Consider the following 23,638-nt stretch of genomic DNA (forward strand, 5'->3'; position numbering starts at 1 on the left):
CCCGGGCTCGCCGCTCCGGGCGGGGTCGCGGCCCCGCCGCGTTTATAGCAGCGATTGTAACGTGGGCCCGGCCCGGCTGCCACGGCGACGAGGGCAGGGCGCGCCTCCGTTGTGGTAACGGGGCGGGAGCCACGGCAGCCCGGGGACACGGCCCGGCCCGGCCCGGCCCGGCCCGGCACGGCCAGGCATGACCCAGGGCTTGGGGCAGCGCTGCCATACGGCTTCTGCTTGCAGGGACCAGGCGAGGAGCACCGCGGCACCCCGCGGGTGTGGGACTGAGGAGGAGGCGACGGCGTAGGAGGCAGCGTTTCGTGGCGTTTCCCCAGACTGCACTCTAAAATGGCATTTCCCAGTGTGGAAAAAAAAAATAGTTATTTGGGCTAAATGCACAGAAACACCGTGACTTGCTTGCGAAGGGACCTGTTGCGCGGAGTGCAGAGAGGTGTGGGCGTTTCTGCAGGGACCGTTCACTGTGCGTGGACACTTTCCAAGTCGCCTTTTGCCATCTTTTTATTCCAGTGACCAAAATCCCCAGCCTGCCGAGTGCTTCTCCGGGGAGCCGGGGCACACAGCGGCAAGGCGCCGCAGGCAGCCCCCCCGGGGCCATGGCGCTGCCGGCCAGCGCGGGGCAGTAGGGAGCTCGCCATAAACCTTCACCTCACGGAGCGAAGGGGGGTCTCCGAGCGGGGCTGGCCGCCGCCGCCTCCCTCCTTCCCTCCCTCCGGCAGGGGGAGCCCAGGGCAGCCGCAGCCGCAGCGGCAGCGGAGGAAGATGGCGGCGGCCGCCTCGGAGCAGGTCTGTCCCCGCGGGCAGGGGGCCGGGGTGAGCCGCGCCGGGTGAGGGGGGCCTCGGGCGGGGCCGCCATTTTCGCTGCTAGGGGCTGGGCTGGGCGCGGCTCCCCGGTGTCAAATAAACGTCTTCCCCCCCCCCCCAAAAAAAAATATCTTGACTTTTTGTCGTGGACCTGACGATAGCTGGTGCCGGGGGAAAGGAGGAGCGAGGCTTGGGCAGCGCCTGAAAAGGAGCGGGTGGCGCGTCCCAGCCGTGTCCCGTTCCGCCCAACGGGAAAAATGTTTTCCCTTTTCGAAGCGAGGTGTTGTGACATTTCTGCACAGAAGCGTAGCGGCTCTGTGCGAGGAGGTGTCAGCCGCTAGTTTGTGACTCAAAGCCGTGAGTTGCTCGGTCAGTATAAATAGACCTGGTGCGTGAGTCATCGAATTAGCGTGTGCAAGTACGGTAGCTTGGTGGCGATGTATAAATAAGACATAAGCTCTAATTCAGTCTCGGCCTCAGCATCTGAGTTTGCATGCTTCAGTGAAAGCTAAATTTGTCAGAAGGGCTGGCTGTCATCGTCCCTCGGCTGTTGGGCTGGGACAGGGATGCCGTCAACGCAACGTGAGCTACAGCCAGAAAAAAAACAGAGCCGTGCAAGGGCTTATCTTCAGAGAGCTCCCGGATCTCCACAGGACTTCATGCAAGAGCGAGGCTGTACATGGACCTGCAATCCTGTGGTGTCAGCGGGTAGGATGGCCCAGATTCCCGTGGGGACTCACCTAGTCCCAGGTGCCTCGGGAAGCACTGGATGTTCACTCAGCGTGGATGTTCCAGCACTCAGTCCAGCAGTAATGTTTCAGCAGTATTCTCCCAGTCCTGCTGGAGTCTTCTGTTGTCCTGCGTTACTGGGTGAAATACTACGTCTGATTTTTATCTGGTCATCAGATCCTTTCCAGGAATCTCAGGACATGATACTTACGATCCTGTTGTATAAAACTTCCTATTCCCCAGAGTACAGACATCTCTCCATTTCCCTGCTGAACCAATTGTGAGTTGTGTAGGGTTACAGCAGCTTCAAGCATGTCACCGAGGAAGCCCTTCATAAATCTGTTAGATCAAGCACCTTTTTCAATACGATTTCCTTGTTCAGCCACAGAACAAAATAGAAGACATTTTTACCCATTACATCAGTATGTATACATGCAGTTACAATAAGGTGCAGCTTCAGGATTAATTTCAGGTGAACAAACCTACTGTCATCAAAAAGATCAAGCCCCTTCTTCAAAGAACTGGACCCTTACATTGCAACCTGCTCTATTCAAGAAAGGTGGAACAAAATACTGTACAAAGTTATGGAAATACATCAGGCTTTTGTTCCCAATGAACACCTAAAAGAGTTTCCTTTATGTGCTAATTTGTCAAATTGTAGGGGCACACTTTGCAATCTAATTACTTCAAACGAGTAAGTTAAAGCTAGGATGGTCAAGTTCCCCATGAAGCTTTGAAACTTTACAGTATTTTTTGTAACACTGCATGCAAGTAATAGAAGTTGAATGCAATCCTCGTGCTATCAAAACAACTTAAAAGCTGTGTCCACCACACTTCTTCCTGCATGTTTTGATAGACTCCCCAAGACTCTCCTGCATTAGCGTGGAGGGAACTAAAATCCTATTTAATTGGTACATGACCTGCAGGATTGTATTCCGTATCATCCCCAAGAGGTAAAAGCCTGATGAAGTTCATTACAGCTAATTTTTTTTTGTATTGCAGCAGAGTTGTAATTCCTGTCATGATAAAAATGAGATATAAAAACAATTTACAAATTGTCTGAAAATACATGGATTTTAATTTTAGCCATTGCATTAGAGGAGATTGCAGTGGTGGTATATTATAAGTACACAGTGGCAGACTGCAATAACATAATTCTAAATATGATCTCTAATAAGTTCCACTAATCCATTTTGTATTTTTTGCGTACATACATGTGGATCGTTTTGGTGGATTTACATGCCTTACAACAGCTAACCTATGCTTTGTACTACAGCAAAGTTCTAATGGGCCGGTGAAGAAATCTATGCGTGAGAAGGCTGTAGAACGAAGGAACGTTAATAAGGAGCACAACAGTAACTTTAAAGCTGGATACATTCCAATTGATGAAGACCGTCTCCATAAGACAGGCTTACGTGGCAGGAAAGGCAACTTGGCCATTTGTGTGATTGTTCTTCTTTTTATTTTGGCTGTCATCAATTTGATTGTGAGTATGATACTTAGGCTGTAAGCAATGTTAAGATGTCTATTTTGTCTTTTTATTAGAGAAAGAAAACTTATTCCACTATGGCTGAGAAGGACTTAAAACATAGTAAAGGAGATTTCTCATCTTACTCCTTTCCTTTTTGCTCCTTTGTACTCTGAGCAGGATTAGACAGAAGAATCTTACCATTTTAGTCATCATTATTTCAGTATTATGGTCCCATGAGGAACCTACAATTTATCAAACAGAGGAGAAGGAACCTTGAAACTCTTCCTTCTCTGAACTCAACAACACCAAATGTGCAACGTGTTATTAGTGCAGTACAAATATATTTGGGATAATCTGGTAAGCCAGAAATATTGTATGTGTTATAACTGAGCACCACATGAGCATTCAGAATTAATCAGCCACTGCACTTGAAACCATTGTTGTTAATACCACATTTTTATTGCTTAATCAGAGAAAAGCAATGGATTTTTTTTTGTAATGAGACATGAGCATCAGAAGGTGCTTTTTTGTAGTTCAAAAGTAAATATATTCTAAGCTGAGATATTTTGTTAAGGAAATTTGTTTGGCTTATGATACCATGGCTACCCTTAAATGGGACAAAGATTAATTAAGGACATGATTTAATTTCAATTATATATATATAAATATATATATATATATATTTATATATATATATATTTTAGTTACCTTTTCAGATGAGTGTAGAAGTCACGGAAAATGCTTTTAATAATTATGGGTATTCTGATGTTTCCAGTAGGAATTGCACACACTAAAGTAAATTCATACCAAAAGCTCACTTAAATGCTAGCATTAATAATTACTTCAAATAAAACATCTAATTCATACAATACTTTTTGTGAGACTGTCCAAGCAATCAAAGCAATCTTTGAAAATGTGTGTTTCTCTTTCAGATTACACTTGTTATCTGGGCTGTGATTCGAATCGGTCCCAATGGCTGTGACAGTATGGAGTTCCATGAGAGTGGCTTACTGCGGTTTAAGCAAGTTTCTGACATGGGTGTTATACATCCATTATATAAAAGCACTGTAGGAGGCAGACGTAATGAAGATTTGGTGATCACTGGAAATAATCAGCCTGTAAGTTATATCACGAATTGAAAGTGTGAGAGCAACACTATGGAATTGCACTTGCATTATTAATAAACATTAAATTTGAAACATCATTAACTTAAAATACTCTGTTTGTGCAGATTGTATTTCAGCAAGGAACAACCAAGCTTAGTGTGGAAAAAGACAAAACTTCCATTACCAGTGATATTGGCATGGAATTTGTTGACCCCCGGACACAAAACACACTGTTCAGCACAGACTATGAAACTCATGAGTTTCATCTGCCAAATGGAGTTAAAATCTTGAATGTGCAAAAGGCCTCTACGGAGAGGGTATGTCATTTTGAACTTTTAAAACTCTTTCTAAAAGCTACTTACGGAATTGCCCTAGCTGTAGAATAAGGAAAAAAATACTACTTCTAAGCATATTTGGAAATTTGACTAAAAATGCAGCTGTGAAAACGTAACTGATGCTAAAAATTAGGAATGAAAACTGACATTATTACATGAGTATGACATTTGGAATACCATGCTAGCTCCGTTATCAGGATTAGAAAACCTGTGTGACTTTTTATCAAGCGTTTATGCACTTGTTTGTACATGGATAACTGTTTCAGAAATAAAATTTATATGGAAAGCTTTTTTATTTCTGGTAAGAACTTCCAGAAGTAGCTACCAGAACTTCATGCGTCTATTGGAGATAAACATTAGTACAATCAGAATTTCAAAAGCCTGAGTGGAGGTGTAGAGAACAATCACAGCATTACAAGAGTTGTGTTAGTTCATGGCTTCCAGTTTAAACATGTTCTTAGTTTGGTTGCTACATTAAATATGCTTGATTTATCAGAGAACTAAAAAACCTACATACTGGTAGGCAGGCATATATGTCAAATGTCAGTTAATGTCAGACTGAAATTTCTTGCACTCATAACATCACTCATAATAAAGGCTTTTTAGACAGCAGTGCCCACAATTCTGTTTTGTAACACTAGCAAAGCAGTATCGGTGGTTTTATAGAGAGTTGTGTGTTATAGGAACAAAAAAGAAAATTCAGTTTGATCTTCTTCATGTTATCTCTGCAGGCTAACAAACAGTAAACACTGGAGAGAAAAACAACAACTATGTCCTTATATGTAAGAGGAATAGATTAAATAAAAAGAGAAGAATACGTTTACATAATCACTTCTTACAAGGAAGCCTGCCTTTGCTAGCAGTGTTAATTGCGCATCCCATGAAATTGTCATACAAATCATTTTAATCACAATCAAACAATATGCAAACAAACAATTTTACTTACCTTCCAAAATTAAGTAAGCCATGTTTATAGACATAAATGTAGAAAATAACAAATGGGCAGAAGCTTCATAGACATAACATGAGAGGGGCATAAAATACATTGAAGTTTTTTTATTAAATTGTTGAGTAACATTCTTAAGGTAATTAAAATTACCTAGATAAACCCAAGTGGTACATTTTCATTGATCTCTAATACTTTCATTTGTTTACATTCTTAGATTACTAGCAATGCAACCAGTGACCTAAACATAAAGGTTGATGGACGTGCTATTGTCCGTGGAAATGAAGGCGTTTTCATCACAGGCAAAACCATTGAGTTTCGAATGGGGGGTAACATGGAACTTAAAGCAGTAAGTATTTCGAAACAGCCTTTTTTGAATGTCTTAGTTTCAAATTCAAGCTGACAGTAAACTCTTGTAGCTTTGTATGGATTCAAATTTTATATAAAATAGGCATAAAAGTTTACTTGTGGTCAGCACATTTAGTAGAATTTTAAAAAGGTAGATTATTACTTAGCTATTAATTAGTGGTTCAGTGGTTTTTAGGTAACAATGATTTAATTCTGTAAGACGCTAAAAACCCACAAAGCAATTAAAGGTAAGCTATCGGTCTTTGCACTGAAATGAATACCAAAGGGAATACATATTTCATTCTGGAGGCCTTATTGTGGACAGCAACCTTTGACAGAGGAGCAGAGACTAAAATTAGGAGCACTGCCTTCCTGCACTGTCACAGCAAGGCTCACAGCATTCACTTAAGCTTTTTGGAGATTATTAACGACACAGAGCATATAGAATGATGGAAAAGTTTCAAGGAGGGGAAAAGTGCACTTTGATTTCACATGTGAATGAATTTCACATATGAATTCAAACACTGATTCCCATTTCATATACATATTTTTAAATTCACTGCATTTGCTTATAGGTTTGTAAAGTGAAACACTGTCTACTGCACTACTAGTATCTCTCTCAGTATCAATCTACCACTGGAATGGCAAAGTACATTGGCTATAATAGAGAAGCTGGTGGGTGTTATTCGCAAATATAAACGGTGAAACCTTCGTATATGGAAGAAATTCTTCACTCAGAGGGTGGTGAGGCGCTGGCACAGGTTGCCCAGAGAAGCTGTGGATGCCCCATCCCTGGAGGTGTTCAGGGCCAGGCTGGATGGGGCCTTGGCCAACCTGATCTAGTGGGTGGCATCCCTGCGCATGGCAGGGAGGGGTGAAACTAGATGATCTTTAAGGTCCCTTCCAACCCCAAGACATTCTATGATTCTATATGTTATTTATCCTGTAGATTTCTACAGCCATCTTAAAAGTGTCATTTATTGGTTAAACCAGCTTGTCCTTTTTAAAAACAGTCTGCCTTGTTTAACTAAGAAGTTATACTTTTTTTTCTCCTCCCTCTTAATAGGAAAATAGCATTATCCTGAATGGGACTGTGATGGTCAGCCCATCGAGACTGCCAAGTTCTTCGTATGGGGAACAGTTTAACAATGGTAACTGGCTGCGCTTCAAGCTCTGTATGTGTGCAGATGGAACGCTGTTCAAGGTTCAAGTGACAGGTCATAACATGGGTTGTCAGACGTCTGTCAATCCGTGTGGAGCTACGCACTAAACCAGAAAGCACTACCAGGAGAGCTCTCTCTGTGTTTACATATATTTGTATGAAGTAACTGCATGCCTTCAAGGATTTCTGTTTCTACAGGAGTTTATACTAATGTTTATTACATACTATTTTTAAGCACAGACTCACGTTCAACAGTATTATGTCATCATCCTCTTAGCCATAATAGTGGCACTGTTTTAGTAAGCTTTCAGTTTACATGCACACTGAAATACCTTTTTGAATTGGGGTCTGTAGAATACATTTAAAGAACATGATTTTAGCAACAATCTTGTCTGGATTCAGTTGCCCCTAAAAGAGGTTTTTTGCCCTATATCCCAAAACCTTGAGGATTGCTGAGAATGCAACTGCAATCTGAAGTACTTCAACAGGAGTGTCTGTTTACTGTTGGATGTGGATTTTTCCACAGGATGGCTGAAGTGGCAAATTTTTGTCTTCTCATCATTTACTGCCAAAGGTTGCTGTAATGATCTCCCCCCAAAAATTATGTGGATTACTGTATGTGTACTAAAAGAAAGCTAGTGGCAGATTGGCTAATGGTACGTTATAATATTGCATTACTCCTGTCATCTATGCTCACATTGTTAAAAAAAAAAAATAAGCTAGCTCAAATAATACTTGCAAAATAACATGGAGTATGGAAATGTAACTTCAGTTTTGAAATAGTCTAGCCGGTAAAAGTGAAAGTTGCAATTACCAAAGTGTTGCTTGAGCTCCCATCCTGTCTGTGGAATTTAGGGATTCTACACTTGCTTAATTTATGAGAAGTATTTATAAAATGTGTTTATTATAAAGTATGTTCTCAAAGATGGACTGATAATTTGCTTGGTGCCCAAAAAAGTGTCTTCCTGGGTGCTTTAATGGGAACAGTGTACGAATCTATTACTCAACAGCTAATAATCTGAAGCATGACCGTAAGCAAGAGCATCTAAGATGCTGCAGCATCGAAGGTCTCTTTTTCCTGTGAACGTCAGTACTGATGCATTACTGAGCACCTGATAATTCAATTCTGAAGCTAAACTGCGGGTCTGCAATTCTAAAGGTGATGGTACTGGATGCCACTACAGCAGAGGAAATACACCTGTATCTGGATCTGTCAACAGCGAAACTGTCTAGGGTGAGCTGGGGCCTTATAAAAACTCTTACTGCCTTAGAACTGCTTTTGTAGAGGCAAAAGTTGTGGTCTGTACTAAAAATAGACTAGCTCATTGTAAGATTCCTCCTTCCCCCATGTATCTTTTTCAGTTTGAAATTATTTTTTTGTGTGTGGGTGGTTTTTTTTTTTCAATATAATCAAACAACCTTAATAATGAAGGCCACAAAGGTGACTTTGCAAGTACTTTTTTGACACTAAGTGCTAAGCACGCACTTCTCTTCCTAAAAGCTGTGCAAATGTTACACATTAACTTCAGAATTGGTCATTTGTTATGGGAATATAAATTACCTACCCTTGTTTTATAGCTCCTAGAGTACGCAGAATTTCACAAAAGGACAAGTCAGCTCCTGCTGCAAAGAAGTTCCTGTCTAAGGTCCCAATTCCTGCATTTACTACAAGTCAGTAAGTCCTGGTGCAGGATGCGTACAGGTGGCCGTGATTTTTGGAGGGGAACCTTTATGTCAGGCGTTAGGCTGCTCTGGAGGTCAGAGGAGTCACGTTTCCCTCACTGGTTAAAGGCAAAGACAGATTTTGGTGCTATGTAGCTGGGGTTTTGGGGGGTGGACAGCAGTGGAGCTAACAAAAATGGGGTAAAACGCAGCAAAAGCCATTGAATTACTCACATGAAAGATTATGAGAAAGTAGTAAGGTACGTTTTGCATACTGCCTTCATAAACTTCATGGTTTTAGTGCAGTTAATATTTTATCAGTCACTTCAATAAAGATTTTTAAAAACCTCTGGTGCTCTAAGTAGTACCCCAATTAGAATGTTTAAATTAGGAACAGGAAATAAAATGGTTACATTTTCAGAACTTTCACGCAGTTGACAATGGCAGTTTGTCACTTTACTTACATATATATGCAAATATATATATATATGTACTGTATATAATGCTGCTTATATTCATATATTATGCATATACACGTAAACACTAACATACATATCTGACATTAATTCATACTGACATGTACATATTCATGTATACATAAATATAAGCAGCAGCATCCTCCAAAGCCGAAATAGAATTTGGTCAATAACAGACACTGCCTCAGTCAAGTACTCACGAAGAGCACATTATAGCTCTTCTTTGGTTAATACTGTCATGCCTACATGCTAGGATGGGATTCTTGACCTGTAATTATCAAGAATTCTTATTCAAATACTATATGCAACATAGCTGAACGATGCGTCACAAAGGTACTTTTAAATCATGGTCCGAAGAATTGATTTTGAGGTGTGGATTTTTAGTCAAATGTAGCAAAACCAGTCATATAAATACCAAGTGATAAGAATTATTGACTTGCTGGCCACTGTTCATGTGGTGTTAATGTATTTTGTTGCCTTCATTATACAGTTTGAGAAATGTTGACATCATATATGCCCTGTGTTATGCAGTAATTTGTTTTTTATCTTCTGCCTAAAGTACATTTTTTTATGCTTATTTAAAACACCGTGTGGCACACTGTTTATTTAAATCCCACAGATGCACTTGAGATTCTGTTTTTAAAAGTACATTCTACATGCTCTGTGTCAAAATACCATACTGGTTACGCTGAAATTCCATGTGATGAATTCTCAGCATTTGTAAAGGTGGTTGTTGTTTCAATAGGCGGAAGACAATTGGATTTCTGATCTTTGTTTTGAAATGAAACACTAAATTCTAAGACACAGCTGTGGTTTTGAAGTGTTATTGTAATAATACAGTCTCTGATTAAAAGACGTTGTTTTATTGACAGTGAAACTAGTGTTTTATTAACTGTAAGTATGAATATCATTCCACATCTATTCGTCATGGATTATATAGCTAGTGGACTTTGCTCAGCGGTAATTACATATGATACCTGAAGTTACAGTTCAAAAGTCTCTACTGCGTTTAGGTTGGGAGTACCTGAGAAGCTGCATTTCTTGCCTGAAGGGCTGGAAAAGAAGGAAAAGGTTTGGATTGTCTTTTGGGAGAGGTGGAGGGAGGGGGAAGCTTACCGATTTCTGAACTTGCTTTTTGAAAAATATCTAACACACCAAAACTGTGTGTTTGAGACAGGACACTGGTAATGGTTTGGGTGTCTCTTCAGTGTTGACTTTTTTAACGTCCAAGTATTTCCGCCTCCCTATTTGGACTCTTGTTATGCTGAACTTACCATAATTTCACATCTTATATGTAGATACTATGGATAACCTTCATTTGAGTGTCGTAGCTGTGGTCCTTTACTTTCACATTCCTGGATCAGTGGGAACCAAGTCACAGCAGCTTCTTAATGCACATCGCCATTCAGACTGCTGGTGGGATGGGAAGTTCTCAGTGAATTGCTCTTTTACTGGACTATCTGCTATTCCAGAAGATATATCACGAACAGCAATAACAGCTGATTTAAGTTACAACAACATTACAACTTTACTGTGTGCCAACGGGAGAAATGAAGACTGGATGCTAAAACATCTGAATCTCAGTAACAACCTGATTTCTGAACTCTCCATAACTGCTTTTAGAAATTTACCCGCTTTAGAAACTCTAAACCTCAACGGTAATTCCATCAACACCCTCACGCTAGACATACCTACAGCTGCACATGCATCTGAAACGTATGGAAAAGTCCATCACTTCCTGCCTGCTTTGAAAGTATTGTCGGCTGAAAGAAATTATCTCGATGCAGTTCCAAGAGGTAAGCATCTCAAAATCTTTAAGGATCTCACTCCAAGGAGTAAGGTGGTTGTGGATATGATATGGTATGTGTTACTTAAGTTAGAATATGACTGTCTCATTTAGTTATGTTTAAGGTGAGGCCAAATTTCACCTGCATGCAAATACAGTCTTAGCAATCATAACACTTAATGTCAGTCAGGTATAAGCAAAATCTCTCCTCCGAGAAGCACAGGAATAATTTTCCTTGTTTGTATAGAACAGGAAATAAGGATCTTTGGAAAAACACCCGCCTTCATAAGTCAGTCATAAACCTTAGCATCTATCCTTTTCAGATAAGGAATTTCATACTACTCTTCAGAAGAAAGTCAATAGTCTTCAAAATGAAACTTGCTCCAATTTCGGTATTTCATAAATACAGGAAAATGCTTTGTTCAGTCAAAGCAATTTTGCTACTGCCCAACCAAAGTGACACCTTCTATTAATAAGAGATGGATTTAAGGCTTTGCGGCTTTGCTAACCTTTTAGGAAGTGTTTCTTAGTAACTGAAGCATGCCAGGCATCACAGCCTTTATGATGGTCTGTATCTTCATAAACAGAAAATCCATTGTCCAAAAAGTGTTTATCCAAAAAGTGTTTAAATGAAGTGAAAGCTGCAGTACAAGCAATGCTATCCTACACACTGTTTGCTCTATTTAGTCAGTCCCTGATACTATCAGATTAATTAGCTTTAGACTTTGAAAACACCAGGAGAAAACAAAACAACCACACCTATCAAACAAACTGGAAGGGAGTAATTTTGCAATTACACAGGGTCCTGCAAGTTCTGTCATTCTTCGTCTTTTTTGACACTAAGTAATTCTCTGCCATGCAGGAAACTTTCAGTTCATTTTTTGCAGTTATCTGTAAGGTTCCCACATGGAAAATATAAAAACTTTGTATTGTAAAATACACTGATGCAGATTTGATTGTTCTGACAGCTAAATATAACTCCTTTTCATAGATCAACCTTTTTCTCTAAGAGTCAAAATTTAATTTTTAGATCTTAAAAGTCAAATTGCTGTGCATCGTACCACCACACTTCAAGTAGTACTTAAATCCCACACTCAGTTAAATGCATGTTCAGAGCTTCATTTTCCTTCTCTAAAATACTTCAGCAGTATTCTGGTTTTAAAGCTCTTGTACTGGAGACTGCGAGAAAACACAAACCTAAAGCAGAGGGTTTGGGCCATAAAGAAACCTTTCTCACAGCTGACGCTCCAGATTATCAGGCTGCTACCTACCGGTGCTGTATCACTGTGTACTTCTGGCATAACTTTAGCTTCAGAGCTGCACCTGAACTACCATTCTTCATCCAGGTACAAGGAGTAATTGATGGAACTGCCAGCACTTCTGAACGCCTTTCCTATCAGCTACCTCCAGCTTTACAGCAGGAATGAATCACTCTCTCTGCTTTTCACAACAAACCCGGAGATCAATTACTCAGCAAGCAGAACAGCAAACAGGCATTACAGATTTCCTATAAACCGCATGGCACCAAGGGCAACATTTTTAAGAAGTAGCGGCTTCTCAGCAATGCTCTATGACCAGAAACCACTTGAGAGCGACATGTAGGTGTTACAAAGCTCTGGTGACGCTGAGCATTCAGGTGCCTGCCTTCCCATTGGAACTTGCAGGCTAGAGCTTTAGGGGCTCCCTGCAGTGTGTAAAAAAAACAAGGGATCTCTAGCATTCAGAACTAGTTATGCAAGACAGATGCTGTCGTAACTAGGATATGCTGTAAAACATACTGACATGCTGAATTCACAGGCAGACAGGCACAAGCAACAACGTGCTTTTGTTTTCAGTCAGCCATATGTCCTATGAATATGGTTCAAGTAATTCCCCATATGAGAAACGTGCATGAATGTGCAGCCGGCAGTGAATAGGAGAAATCATATCACCTTCTGTATTTCCATCTTTTATTTGCAGTTAACATACTTGTATTTTATAAACTGTGTATATTCCACCTTTTCACGCACCTCCTTCCACACCTCTAAGTCTCCAGAGTAGCGTGCTCAGAGTACAGAGATCAGTCAAAATGATTTTCACAGCATGAAGGAATGTTACTGCTTTTATGGACACGTGAATTAAAAAAAAAAAAAGCTCTGATTGTGTATACATTAAAATGCCTGCTGTTGACGCTATACAACTTTTAGGATGGGATACCTGTTCAACAGAAAAGGCATGATAAATCAAAGCCTGCAGCCACTACTTGCAGTAGACAGTAACAGAATGAACTTCCTTGCAAAGAATTTTTAAAAGCTACTTGGCACACCCAGGAACACAAGAATACAAAATGTAAAATAATTTTGCTCTTCCTAGGGCTAGGACTGCTGCAATCCTTACAGTCTGTCCGTCTGTCGTTCAATGGCATACTACGGATTGACCTGCATGACTTTCAGAACTGTTCACAGCTGAAAACCATCTACCTACAAAACAACAAGATAACTACAATTCATCCAGATGCCTTCCAGGGTCTCAACTACTTACAGGTTGCAACATTACAACTGTTTCTATGTTTTCTGCTAATCACCATTAAAGATTGTTAATAATCAACTATTCAGTGACAATTATATTGGTCTGATTATGATAAGAGTATAAAATTATGAATGAACGCAAATAGTTTAAATAACATTTACATGTAAATAGTTGTTTGTATATTCAGGAACACACACTTGTAAATATACAAAATATAACCACAAAATTACCCACTTAACTATGCCACAAACCCATCTGTAACTGGCATAAACATACACCTCCTTTTCTTCCCTCATTCCTTCCGTGTGCGTGCGCACCCATCCACACACACCCACACACACCCTTTCCACTCTCAAAGAAACACAAAGCCCTAAAATGCTGTCATGGGCCCTTATCAACTTTGGCACAGCCAAGCTGAGAAAGAACTACATGTGAGTTTCAGAGGAAATAAGGCTGAAGAGGCTATTTCCAAGGAGGCTAGAGAGTCATGAAAAAACACAGGACATCTTCACAACTGAAAAATCCCGTGAGGAGGCTGCTCTCCTGCACCCAGGGACATCACGCAGGAGGCACCCCACGGTGCAAGCCCTGCAGATTCCCAGTCACACAGACGTAGTGTGCAATGAAGGGACTACTAAACATACCACACTCCTTTCTTTTTGTTTAAATCAAAAAGCTTAGTGCAATATTATTGAAACGTTAATCAGATGTATTGTTCCTATTTCTTTCAAATGCTTGTTTATTGAAATAAATGCTATTGTTCCTATTGCAATTCAGACTCCATTCTAAGGCTTATCAAATTAATTTTGAATGAATTATTTCCACACAGGTCGTGGATCTCCGTGAAAATGCTTTGACAACCGTCCTACCACAGATAATAATCCACTTGAACATCTTTCAACTTGAAGTGGATTTGTCAAGTAATTCCTGGATATTTAACTGCAGACTGAATGCTTTCAAACATTTAATTCCTTTTCTTTCTGACTCCATGAGGAGAAAATTGAATACTTCACACAGTAAATCTGCCAACAACTCACAGAAACCTGTACTGTACCTTTCCAGTTTCCATTTGAACTGCAGTGAGGGCATTTCGTTCAAGACGGCTGCAATCCCAGCAGGGCAGACGTCAGTGCTATGCTGTGACACAGACAACACAGGGGGTACGTAAAACAGGGACTCTGTCCATTATGTGCTGCTGACATCCAAATGCATGCAGAATGATCAAAGAAATCTGGTTTGAAAAGTGGATTTCTAAGGATGCTATTTTAAAACTAATTGAACAAGAATTTAACGTGCCAGTTAATTAAGTAGAAAGTATTACAGCAGAATATTTGTAAGTTCTAGTTCCCAAAGAAGTCTTCATCTCCTTTGTAACACTGAACTACTAAGTGACACTAACGTCCGATCGTACACAAATTTCAGTATGTAGTATATAAACGTGTACTTTGCTTACTGAATGCAACAAAGGACAGAACAGGCTTTCCTCTTACTGTGATTAATAGCTGTGGGGCAGTAATTCTGGGTGAACGTAGAAAAATGAGATGGATATAATATTGTTTCTAGTATTCAGTCACTGCAGAATGAAAGTGTATTTGCATGTGAGAGGGTAGAGCCAGCAGCAGTTTCTAGCGGGACCAAGACCATACATCATTTCAGTGACTTCCTCCCTCACCCACACCAGTTTTCTTGGAAAGTCTGCTATTAAGACACCACGTGTGCTGTATTATAAATGTAAAGAAAAAATGCCGATGGTTTGACAGACACTTGGCACAATGTCAAGTAACTATGGATAAAAAGAAAATTGACTTTTATAAAAATAACATTAAAATTATCACAGATAGGTCAGAGTACCACTTTATACAAATAACCTGCCCCTGCAGGCCAAGTATCCTCTACTTTTAAAAACGTTTTCATTTGTGTTTTCTTTTATTTCAGGCAATGGAGTCTCTTGGTGGACACCTAAAGGCAGGATTTCAGAGGAAAGTAGTCTTCCTCACATGACACTGGATAAAAGGAGCAGTTTAGTAATACACAATGCCGAAAAAACTGCTGAAGGATTATATATGTGTATTTTTAATACAACAAAGAAGAAATACCTCATCTACAATGTACAGGTGAAAGAACGGGTTTCAACGTCTTTGGTTAGAAAAACCCGGGACACTAACCCTGTTTTTAGACAAGAAAGAACAAAGCAAGACTTTACCCTGGCCATCTGCCTCTCCGTGTTCATTACGTTTTTTTGTGCTTTTTGCCTGGGTGTTTTTGCTAGACCCTACCTTGTGCGCCTGTGGATGTGCATGCGCAGAAACAAAAGTACAGGTTCAGAACATACTTATTCCAATGAAGCTTTTTCAGATGAAACCCTGAGCAGAGAGCGCTATGCACGCAAACCCCCAAACAGGCAGCAAAACCCGTCTGCTATTTATGAGAATTCTTCAAAACGCGCACGCACTGTTCCTACAGACACTGATCATTTGTATGCGTATATTATTGACAGCATGCTGCACACACCGAATGCTGAAGAGTACCCAAACCAAAACAGTAAGAAGATTAACATGAAGAAAGACCCAGTGTTTTCAGACATCAAAGCTAATTCCAGCAATTCCAAATACATAAACTTCGGACAACCTTCTGCAAGGACAGATAACAAAAACGACAAGGAAATAACACCAAGGAACTTAATAAGCAATGACACTTCATTATGGGAACACTCACAGCATGCAAATTATGAAGGTTTAGAGAAGAGCAGGCTCCCTCCCATACCCAGCAGAACGAATGCCGACATTTACTCGATTCACATCGACTCTTCAGATTCAGATTTATCCTACGCAAGAGAAACTGGCATTCCACTTCCCAGAGGACAATCCCACACAAGTGCACAGGATTCTAGGAACAGCAAGGTGAGAAACAACGCTGAGCAGCTGCAGTCTGAAATTACAGAGCCCGCACCAAACTCTCCTGAAAGAAAAGGTATCGTTTCACATAATGAACCCCTAAGCACAGCAAAATTTATGCCCAGAAAGCAAAGATGTGATGAAGAACTTGGTCTAAATGGCAATATAAATATAACCAGTGATGTAGGAGACTTTATTTTATCTAGGAACTGTATGAGAGATACAAAGACTGAGAATTTAAGTGACTACCGAAAAATAGAAAACTCTCCTCATGCACAGTACAACCATACGATAGAAGGTACTAATGAACGAGGTCATTTAGCAGATTTCTTCGGTGACAGTTCCTCAGATGAAGGGACTGCATTCACAATGAGCGATGGGAGCTCCTTAGAAGATTTTGAACTGGAACAACCTGGTGCTAGCAGCAGCCTGCCGGCCCCTCAGCCGTCACTAGAGAAAGCTGCTACAGACAATGGAAGCGTTTATTGCTCAGCACTGCCAGAGCATCCAAACATCGCTGCTGAGCTTCAGCATGCTGGAAAAAATGAAGACAAGCACAATGTAAATCTTGAAAACACTACTGATGGGGTCAGATACTATCAACTACTACATCACTACCATGGGTCAGATACTATCAAGCCTGAAGCAGCATCACCTGACACTGATAAACACAGCGATCGTGTAAACATGTCAGATTCAGACTCAATTGGTTCGAGTCAAAAAGTTTCTGAAACATTTGACTATTTTACCAATGAAGAGTCAACAGTACAAAACTCTATTTTAGATTCTCCCCGCAAACATGATACAGACTTTAGTAACACGTTACTTTCATTAAAACCTTTTCCCGTGTATGCAAGAGATACAGAAAATACTCCTGGGGATGTTGACTTGCAGCTGCAGTTTCCCATTGGACCAAAGCATTTCCTCAGATCCAGTCCCACTGAACGGAAAGAGCATGCTCCAGAGGTAACCACAGAAGAGCTCACGGATGGGAGTTCCTCCGAAAGTGATCGTGATGAAGGGGACGTTACATTAAGACAAAACAGCAGTACATCTGAGAACAATTATTTTACTTCTACTCCCGTTGATATTGGTTCGAATGAAACTGTTAAAAAAGCAGCAGTACTGCGTGCCAGCATAAGCAGCAATGAATCACCTCTTCAATCCCCGATGGAAGACAAAACCGAAAAGCCTTTTAAGTTTATCACTGAGAAAGAAGACTCGTTACCACAGGGTGAGCATGTGAACACAACTAAGACTTGGGAAGATAAAATGCAAAGAAGTTTTAATGAAGAAGAAGATGACGAACACATAGAATTACAGGATAGCACCAACTGTAGCTCTCCTGAAGAAATGCAGCCTCGCAGTGTTTTGACAGGTTTGGTGCATATTGAATCTTCTGGGAAAACAGAGCCAGTCTTCAACACAGGAAAGTATTTCCAGTTGGATCCGAGTGAAGAGAATCCGTATTCCTTATCAGTCCCATCCAGTTTCTTTAACAGAAGCCTACAACACAGCTCATTCCCACAGAAGAGTACAGGAGATAGAAACTCCAGAAACACTGATTCCAATGAGGAGGATGGCACTACTTTGACAGGACTGAAGAACAATTATACAACAGCTGTCAGCCTCCCACATTCAAGTGAAAAACTCATTCCAAAACCTCAGACCACACAGGGCCAGTTTTTTGCTAAGAAGAAAAGAGCATTTGATGGATTTGCAGTCATGTTGCAAAGCAGAACAGAGTGCAGTAGTTCAGACACAGAAGTGTGACAATAAGCTCCTGCAGGGTTTTTGTCATACAACAGGTGCAAAAATGTCTGTGTCTTAGGATGAAGTTCTCTGGCTTTTAATAACTTGAATACCATAGGTTTTTCTCTCTGTTTGTCGTTTGTCAGTACAACTATCCACCTCTAACTTCAGAAAAACAAGGTATGGAACTAGACCTAACCCTGAGATGTATAAAGCCTGGACTCATCTGTTTTAGAAAAGCCCTGACTCCAAAGGGTAATTCAGGCTAACACAGACATCTGTGTACAAATAAACCAGGTACTATGGGCTTGTGCTTACAAGGGTATTTGTGTGTAAAAAAAATAAAAACAGGTAGGGGGTATGAAAAACAACTCTAGGATACTCAAATGAGTAAACTACTCAGTAGTTCTAAGTGTTAATAAAGTTTTGCTGAGTTATAGTAATAGTATATAATCACTTTCTTATTTATTCTAGTTACAAAGATACTACTTTCCTTCGGAAATTATCACTGATATGCACTGTTTTATTTCTCTGTCTAAAATAAATGTAACATTGAAATTATTACATTATTGCTAATATTGTGTTTTCCTATTGGAATCCCGCTATTCATGAAAGAGGATATTTTACTGTCTTCTGCTTTTTTGAACCAAATTTCTGGATTAGAAGTCTCTAAACTCCACCACCTTTGCAAACGCAGGAGTATTTTGTCAGTTGCTTCTACTACAGTTCAGCCAGCTTTCAAAATATGTATTGGAAAAAAATGTTTTTTTTCTGACCAGAAAGCTGCAGTAGCAATACATACACTACACTACTTATGAGGAGCAGCAAGTTTTCTAAGCCTCCCTTTGTGCCATAAAGCTACAGGAAAAAAAAAAAAGATTATCTGCTGTCCTCATCACATCCACAAAGAAAATAAATTCACTCCTTCATGAAGGAATTTTTAACGTGACTAAGTATTTCACTCTACTGTCAGAATATTGTTGATGTTGTCTGAAACTTGCCTTCACATTTCTGTCTAAATCTTGCACCTTTGCTTTGCTGCTGAGCACTGCAGACACTCGTTATCATCACCTATTCATTCAAACTCAAATATTCACCTCCTTCTCCTTCTTATTAGTTCCTCACATCATTAGCAACTGCTCTCAGAAATACAAAACCTTATACATTTCCTGTGGCTTCCAGCCAATACTCTTTATAACGTGTGCCTTCAACATTCTTCTTTTTTCCCTTCACCCTATTTCTCCAGGCCCTTCAGTACCCATAAGGTACACAATCCCCCCCCTCACTGAATCCCTTTGAGATTCTATCATAATTCACTTTCCTTTACCTTTCAGCTGTTGTCAATCAGCCATATCTTGTTGGCACTGAAAACATTCCTCATTTAGCTCATTTGGTCACTCAACATTTTCTAGAATACTTACTGTAGTACAAAAACAGTTGCAGTTATAGGAGTATAAATGTACATTATACAGGCACAAGCTTGTTTTCTGTGTTTTATTTTTTTTCCCCTCCTGCACAGAAGTTATGCTTGCAAAGAGGCGTAACTGCAACTGCTCTAGGGATGTTGGAACTTCTTTAGCTTCATCAGTAACTTCAGGTACCAAAAGAATCACGTTCACTTAAGTTTTAAGTTACTACCACAACTGATAGCAAGTAAATGAAGTCACAGAACAGACCCCATAAAAAAGCAGTCAGCATATGCTGGATGAATTCTCAAATGAAGAACAAAGAGTTGACTGTTTTGGTAATAGTTTGGGCACACCCTTCTTACAGGGTGTAAGCCTCTTCCTTTATTCTCTTTGTCAGGCTTTACAAGTATGCTTCCTATTCACCACCAGATTTGGAATTCTGCAGCCAATATTCAATATTAAGTAGGAAGATTAACTAATGGCTGTTTTAAAAACTAAAGTCGTGAATGTACTAGAGACATTTAGGCTGCAATTTTCATGTCTTATTGCTAGCAGCTTTTCTATTGTTCTGCTCAGATATTACCACTTTTGCTTTGAAAAGGTCAACTCAACAGCCCATTGCAAGTCAAATAATTGACAAACTCTGCTAAATGCTAAGGAAAACACGAGTATTTGAGGTCACGAACAGAGCCTCAGATATAAATACCATCACATTCAAATACTACTAGACTGGTGTTCTCTTCCAAGATGAATAGTATCTGGAATTTACGCTTCAGATCTTCAAGATCACAGAAGAGCTAAGGTTGGCAGGGCCCTCTAGAGGCTGCCTGGTCCAACCCCCACTCAAACAGAGACACCCACAGCAGGCTGCCCAGAACCACGTCCAGGGGGCTTTTGAAGATCTCCAAGAAGGGAGTCTCCACAAACTCTGTGCAACCTGTGCCAGTGCTCAGTCACCTGCACAGTAAACAAAGTGCTTCCTGATGTTCAGAGGGAACCTCCTGTGTTCCACTTTGTGCCCACTGCCTCTCGTCCCATCCCTGGGCACCGCTGAAAGGAGCCTGACTCCCTCCTCTTTGCACCCTTCCTTCGTGTATTTGAACATACTGATGACATTCCCCATCTGCTGAGCCTTCTTCTCCAGACTGAGCAGCCTCAGCTCTAACAATTTTTCTTCATAGGAGCAGTGTTCCAGTCCCTTCATCATCGTAGTGGCCTTTCAGCGAACTCTCTTCATCCTCTGTCTCTCTGGGGTGTCCAGCCCAGAACAGGACACAGCACTCCAGGTGTGGCTTCACCAGTGCTGAATGAAGTAGAAGGATCACCTCCCTCAACCTGCTGGCAACACTTCCGACGCAGCCTAAGATACCTTCTCTACCACAAAAGCATCGCTCACGTTCAACTTGACGTTCACCAGGACCCCCAAATTCTTTTCCACAAAGCTGCTTCCTGGCCAGTCTGCTCCCAGTATGGCTCCTGGGATTACTCCTCCCATGTGCAGGACTTTGCAAAGCCCTTCTGTGAACTTCAGAAACTTCCCATCAGCCCATTTGTCCAGCTTCAGGTCCCTGTAGAAATCAGCATGACCATCTAGTGTATCAGCCACTCCTCTCAGTTTTATGTCATCAGCCAACCTGCTGAGGGTAACATTGTGCCCCATCATCCAGATCGTTAATGAAGATGCTGAACAAGAGTGAACCTCAGTACTGACCTGGGACACCCCACTAGTTATTGGGCTCCAGCTAGACTTTGTACCACTGATCACTACGCTCTCAGCCCAGCTGTTCAGTCAGTTTTCAACCCACCACACTGTCTGCTCATCCAGATCATATTTCATCGGCTTCTCTAACAGGATGTCACAGGAAGAGTGTCAAAAGCCTATGTCAAGATAAGCAAGTAACAAAGATGCTTTTAAAAAATTTGTCTTATAAACAGTCATTTTCAGCAGGAATGCCTCTTGTTGAAAACTTTTGTATTACAATATTTTTTATACCCACAAATCCCATTTGAAACATACCCATTTCCAAAGTGTTTTAAATATTTGATTTGCTGTAATATTGAGAATAAAGATCATGTGATTGCATATATTCTCTTTCAACAGAATTTTTCAGCCCAGAGAAGTTTTCTGCTGCTAAATGATAAAGGTCGCCAGCTGAAGTCAGGCACATTCACATAAAAGAATTTCTGAAGTATGGAGCACAGAAAAACCTGAAGTCAGTTTCTGAAACCAACACAAATACCGTTTATTTGTGAGATGCCATTTTACATCAACACCAACAAAAGACCTAAAAATCAACCAGCTGAACTCATGCTGGATGGCGTAACAGTATTTTCACTAGGTTGTGAGTCACAGGAGTTTAGCACACCTTATGTAATATCCAAGTAACTAAGACATAAAGCATTCACAATTACAGGTTAACTGCTGTTCCTACAACAGCAGTGTCAGTGAGAACTATTTGGTGACAACACACATACACACAGAGGGGAAAAATACTAAAAAACAACCCCACGTTTCAGTCTCAGTTACAGACAACTGTTTAGTTGGGTTTAGTTGGTGGCTGGATTCTACACTCATAGCAATATGAAAGGATAAAATATAAGGCTTATAAAGAGGTATTTTAGCAGTTATAATTAAAAGCAGGGCACAAGCTAACCTTTAAAGCTGTCTACATGAATTTCAAGAGCATTCAACAATGTCAGACTTGTGATCAAGAGTCAACAGAAATCTGGGAAAACTAACACAACTGAAATCCGTATTTTTTGCCCTCCAAAAAAGGTAACTTAGGAACATTAACCCAGTAACAATAAGCTAAAGCTACTTTTGATTGTGCAAGTGTATTTGTGATGAAATAAAATGCATGTATTTGTGATAAAACGGGGCAAGTCTCCAGTCCTCTACATATGTCAGAAAAGGCCACACAAAGGTGACACAAATATTTGTGGCTTAAAGGCAACCTTAAACAGGTTTCAGATGAAACCTCACATACATAAAGAATTCCAAAAAATTCCATCCTCCTCACATTTCTTGAAAAAGAATTAAAATTAATATTTAAAATTATCTTGCTGTAAAATGAAATATACACAAATTTAATTTGTGAAATGTTTCTGTTACTAATATTCTCTACAGTTATTTGAATAGTAAAGAGCTCCAAATGTTTGTCATCTATCAACTTAAAGTGTCTCTGGATGCTGTTTTTCTTTGAATAACTGGCTTTCTACTTTACTTCTTCCCAATACCAAGCATGGATTGTACATAGACCATCAAGTTTCTGCTATAAGTGCAGTTATATTACCCCAGAAGGATTAGCACAAGACTTGTGGCATTTCTGCCAGAATGACCTCTTGGTATCTTGTTAAAGACATCAAGATGTTTTGGATATTATTATTCAAATGGGTGGGGGGACACCAATTATATGACAGTGTAACAAACAAAAAAGCAAACACCAAACTTGTACTAAATACAAGGTAAATTGAGTGGCTTAGTTAAATTTCCACAATTATTTAAAAACTAGAGGGAATTTCGGCAAAATACAAGACTAGCAATGTTAGGCTCCTTTGCTGGTCAGCAAACAGCAAAAACAGAAGGATGAGTGACACAGGGACAGTTATCAAGCCATACATGTCTGTTTCAGTCCATTTCTGTCTCTGTAAGTTGTCAGCTTGGATTTTGTGATTTATTTTATGAAGTTACTTGTTATAAACCACCTGAAGACTACAGATTCATCTTGGTTGCAAGCGGAAGATAATATCTGCAGTATCTAATCCATTTGTGAACACATTCTTCCTTTCCATCACTCCAAATTACTTTTACCCAAAGGAAAAAAAATGAAGAGTTTGTTTATACAGCATGAATACTTTCTGAGCTTTGTTTTCCTCTGTTTACTTTGCTGTCAAATTTTGTATTCCACTAAACATTAGCAAACTTGGAAAAAGAACACCTGCTTAACTGAAGAGATTTCTGTTGACCCTGTTATGTGAAAATTACACCTATAAAAATAATAGATTAAAAGTGTCTTTGGCTCTGCTTCCTTTACTGGAAGCCAAATTATTTGTGCCATACAAAACTTTTTATGCAAACGTTGTATTTTAGCAGTATTCACGCCAATTTGTGCTAAATAGTGTTCTAGAGTCAGTAACTAGCCTAACTTTTAAGAACAACTCCAGTATTTCACTTAAAATTTTAGCAAACACAATTTAGCCTGATGTTATGAGTTATATTGCTTCTAAGTTAATTATTTTAA

General features: G+C 40.0%; 2 protein-coding genes across 3 annotated transcripts; both read left to right on the plus strand.

Annotated features, from left to right (window-relative positions):
- The first annotated feature begins 82 nt into the window (after nucleotides 1-82).
- On the plus strand, nucleotides 83-9,925 carry SGCB (sarcoglycan beta). Of its 2 annotated transcripts, none has more exons than XM_040556876.1 (6): nucleotides 83-795; nucleotides 2,819-3,028; nucleotides 3,946-4,131; nucleotides 4,245-4,436; nucleotides 5,618-5,749; nucleotides 6,815-9,925. In XM_040556876.1, exons 1-6 carry the CDS (start codon nucleotides 772-774, stop codon nucleotides 7,016-7,018), a joined length of 948 nt encoding a protein of 315 aa, XP_040412810.1. In that variant the 5' UTR covers nucleotides 83-771; the 3' UTR covers nucleotides 7,019-9,925. The 2 variants fall into 2 exon arrangements, with proteins under 2 accessions (XP_040412810.1, XP_040412809.1); XM_040556875.1 differs by having other exon boundaries at nucleotides 752-822.
- Nucleotides 9,926-10,013: 88 nt separating this feature from the next.
- LRRC66 (leucine rich repeat containing 66) lies at nucleotides 10,014-20,995 on the plus strand. The gene is made up of 4 exons (XM_040556866.1): nucleotides 10,014-10,844; nucleotides 13,187-13,356; nucleotides 14,172-14,502; nucleotides 15,278-20,995. The coding sequence occupies exons 1-4, from the start codon at nucleotides 10,352-10,354 to the stop codon at nucleotides 18,007-18,009; spliced, it is 3,726 nt and encodes a 1,241-aa protein (XP_040412800.1). The 5' UTR covers nucleotides 10,014-10,351; the 3' UTR covers nucleotides 18,010-20,995.
- The last annotated feature ends 2,643 nt before the right edge of the window (nucleotides 20,996-23,638 follow it).

The sequence above is a fragment of the Cygnus olor genome, chromosome 4 (assembly GCF_009769625.2).
Source record: "Cygnus olor isolate bCygOlo1 chromosome 4, bCygOlo1.pri.v2, whole genome shotgun sequence".
NCBI classification, from domain to species: domain Eukaryota; kingdom Metazoa; phylum Chordata; class Aves; order Anseriformes; family Anatidae; genus Cygnus; species Cygnus olor.

Bases quoted from the DNA above. Each gene is read 5' to 3' on its own strand.
- SGCB (XM_040556875.1), top strand. From the start codon at position 772: ATGGCGGCGGCCGCCTCGGAGCAGGTCTGTCCCCGCGGGCAGGGGGCC. The intron at 3,029-3,945 runs GTGAGTATGATA...TTTCTCTTTCAG, and splicing joins TGGCTGTCATCAATTTGATT to ATTACACTTGTTATCTGGGC. The intron at 5,750-6,814 runs GTAAGTATTTCG...CCCTCTTAATAG, and splicing joins GTAACATGGAACTTAAAGCA to GAAAATAGCATTATCCTGAA.
- LRRC66 (XM_040556866.1), top strand. From the start codon at position 10,352: ATGGATAACCTTCATTTGAGTGTCGTAGCTGTGGTCCTTTACTTTCAC. The intron at 10,845-13,186 runs GTAAGCATCTCA...TGCTCTTCCTAG, and splicing joins TCTCGATGCAGTTCCAAGAG to GGCTAGGACTGCTGCAATCC. The intron at 13,357-14,171 runs GTTGCAACATTA...ATTTCCACACAG, and splicing joins AGGGTCTCAACTACTTACAG to GTCGTGGATCTCCGTGAAAA.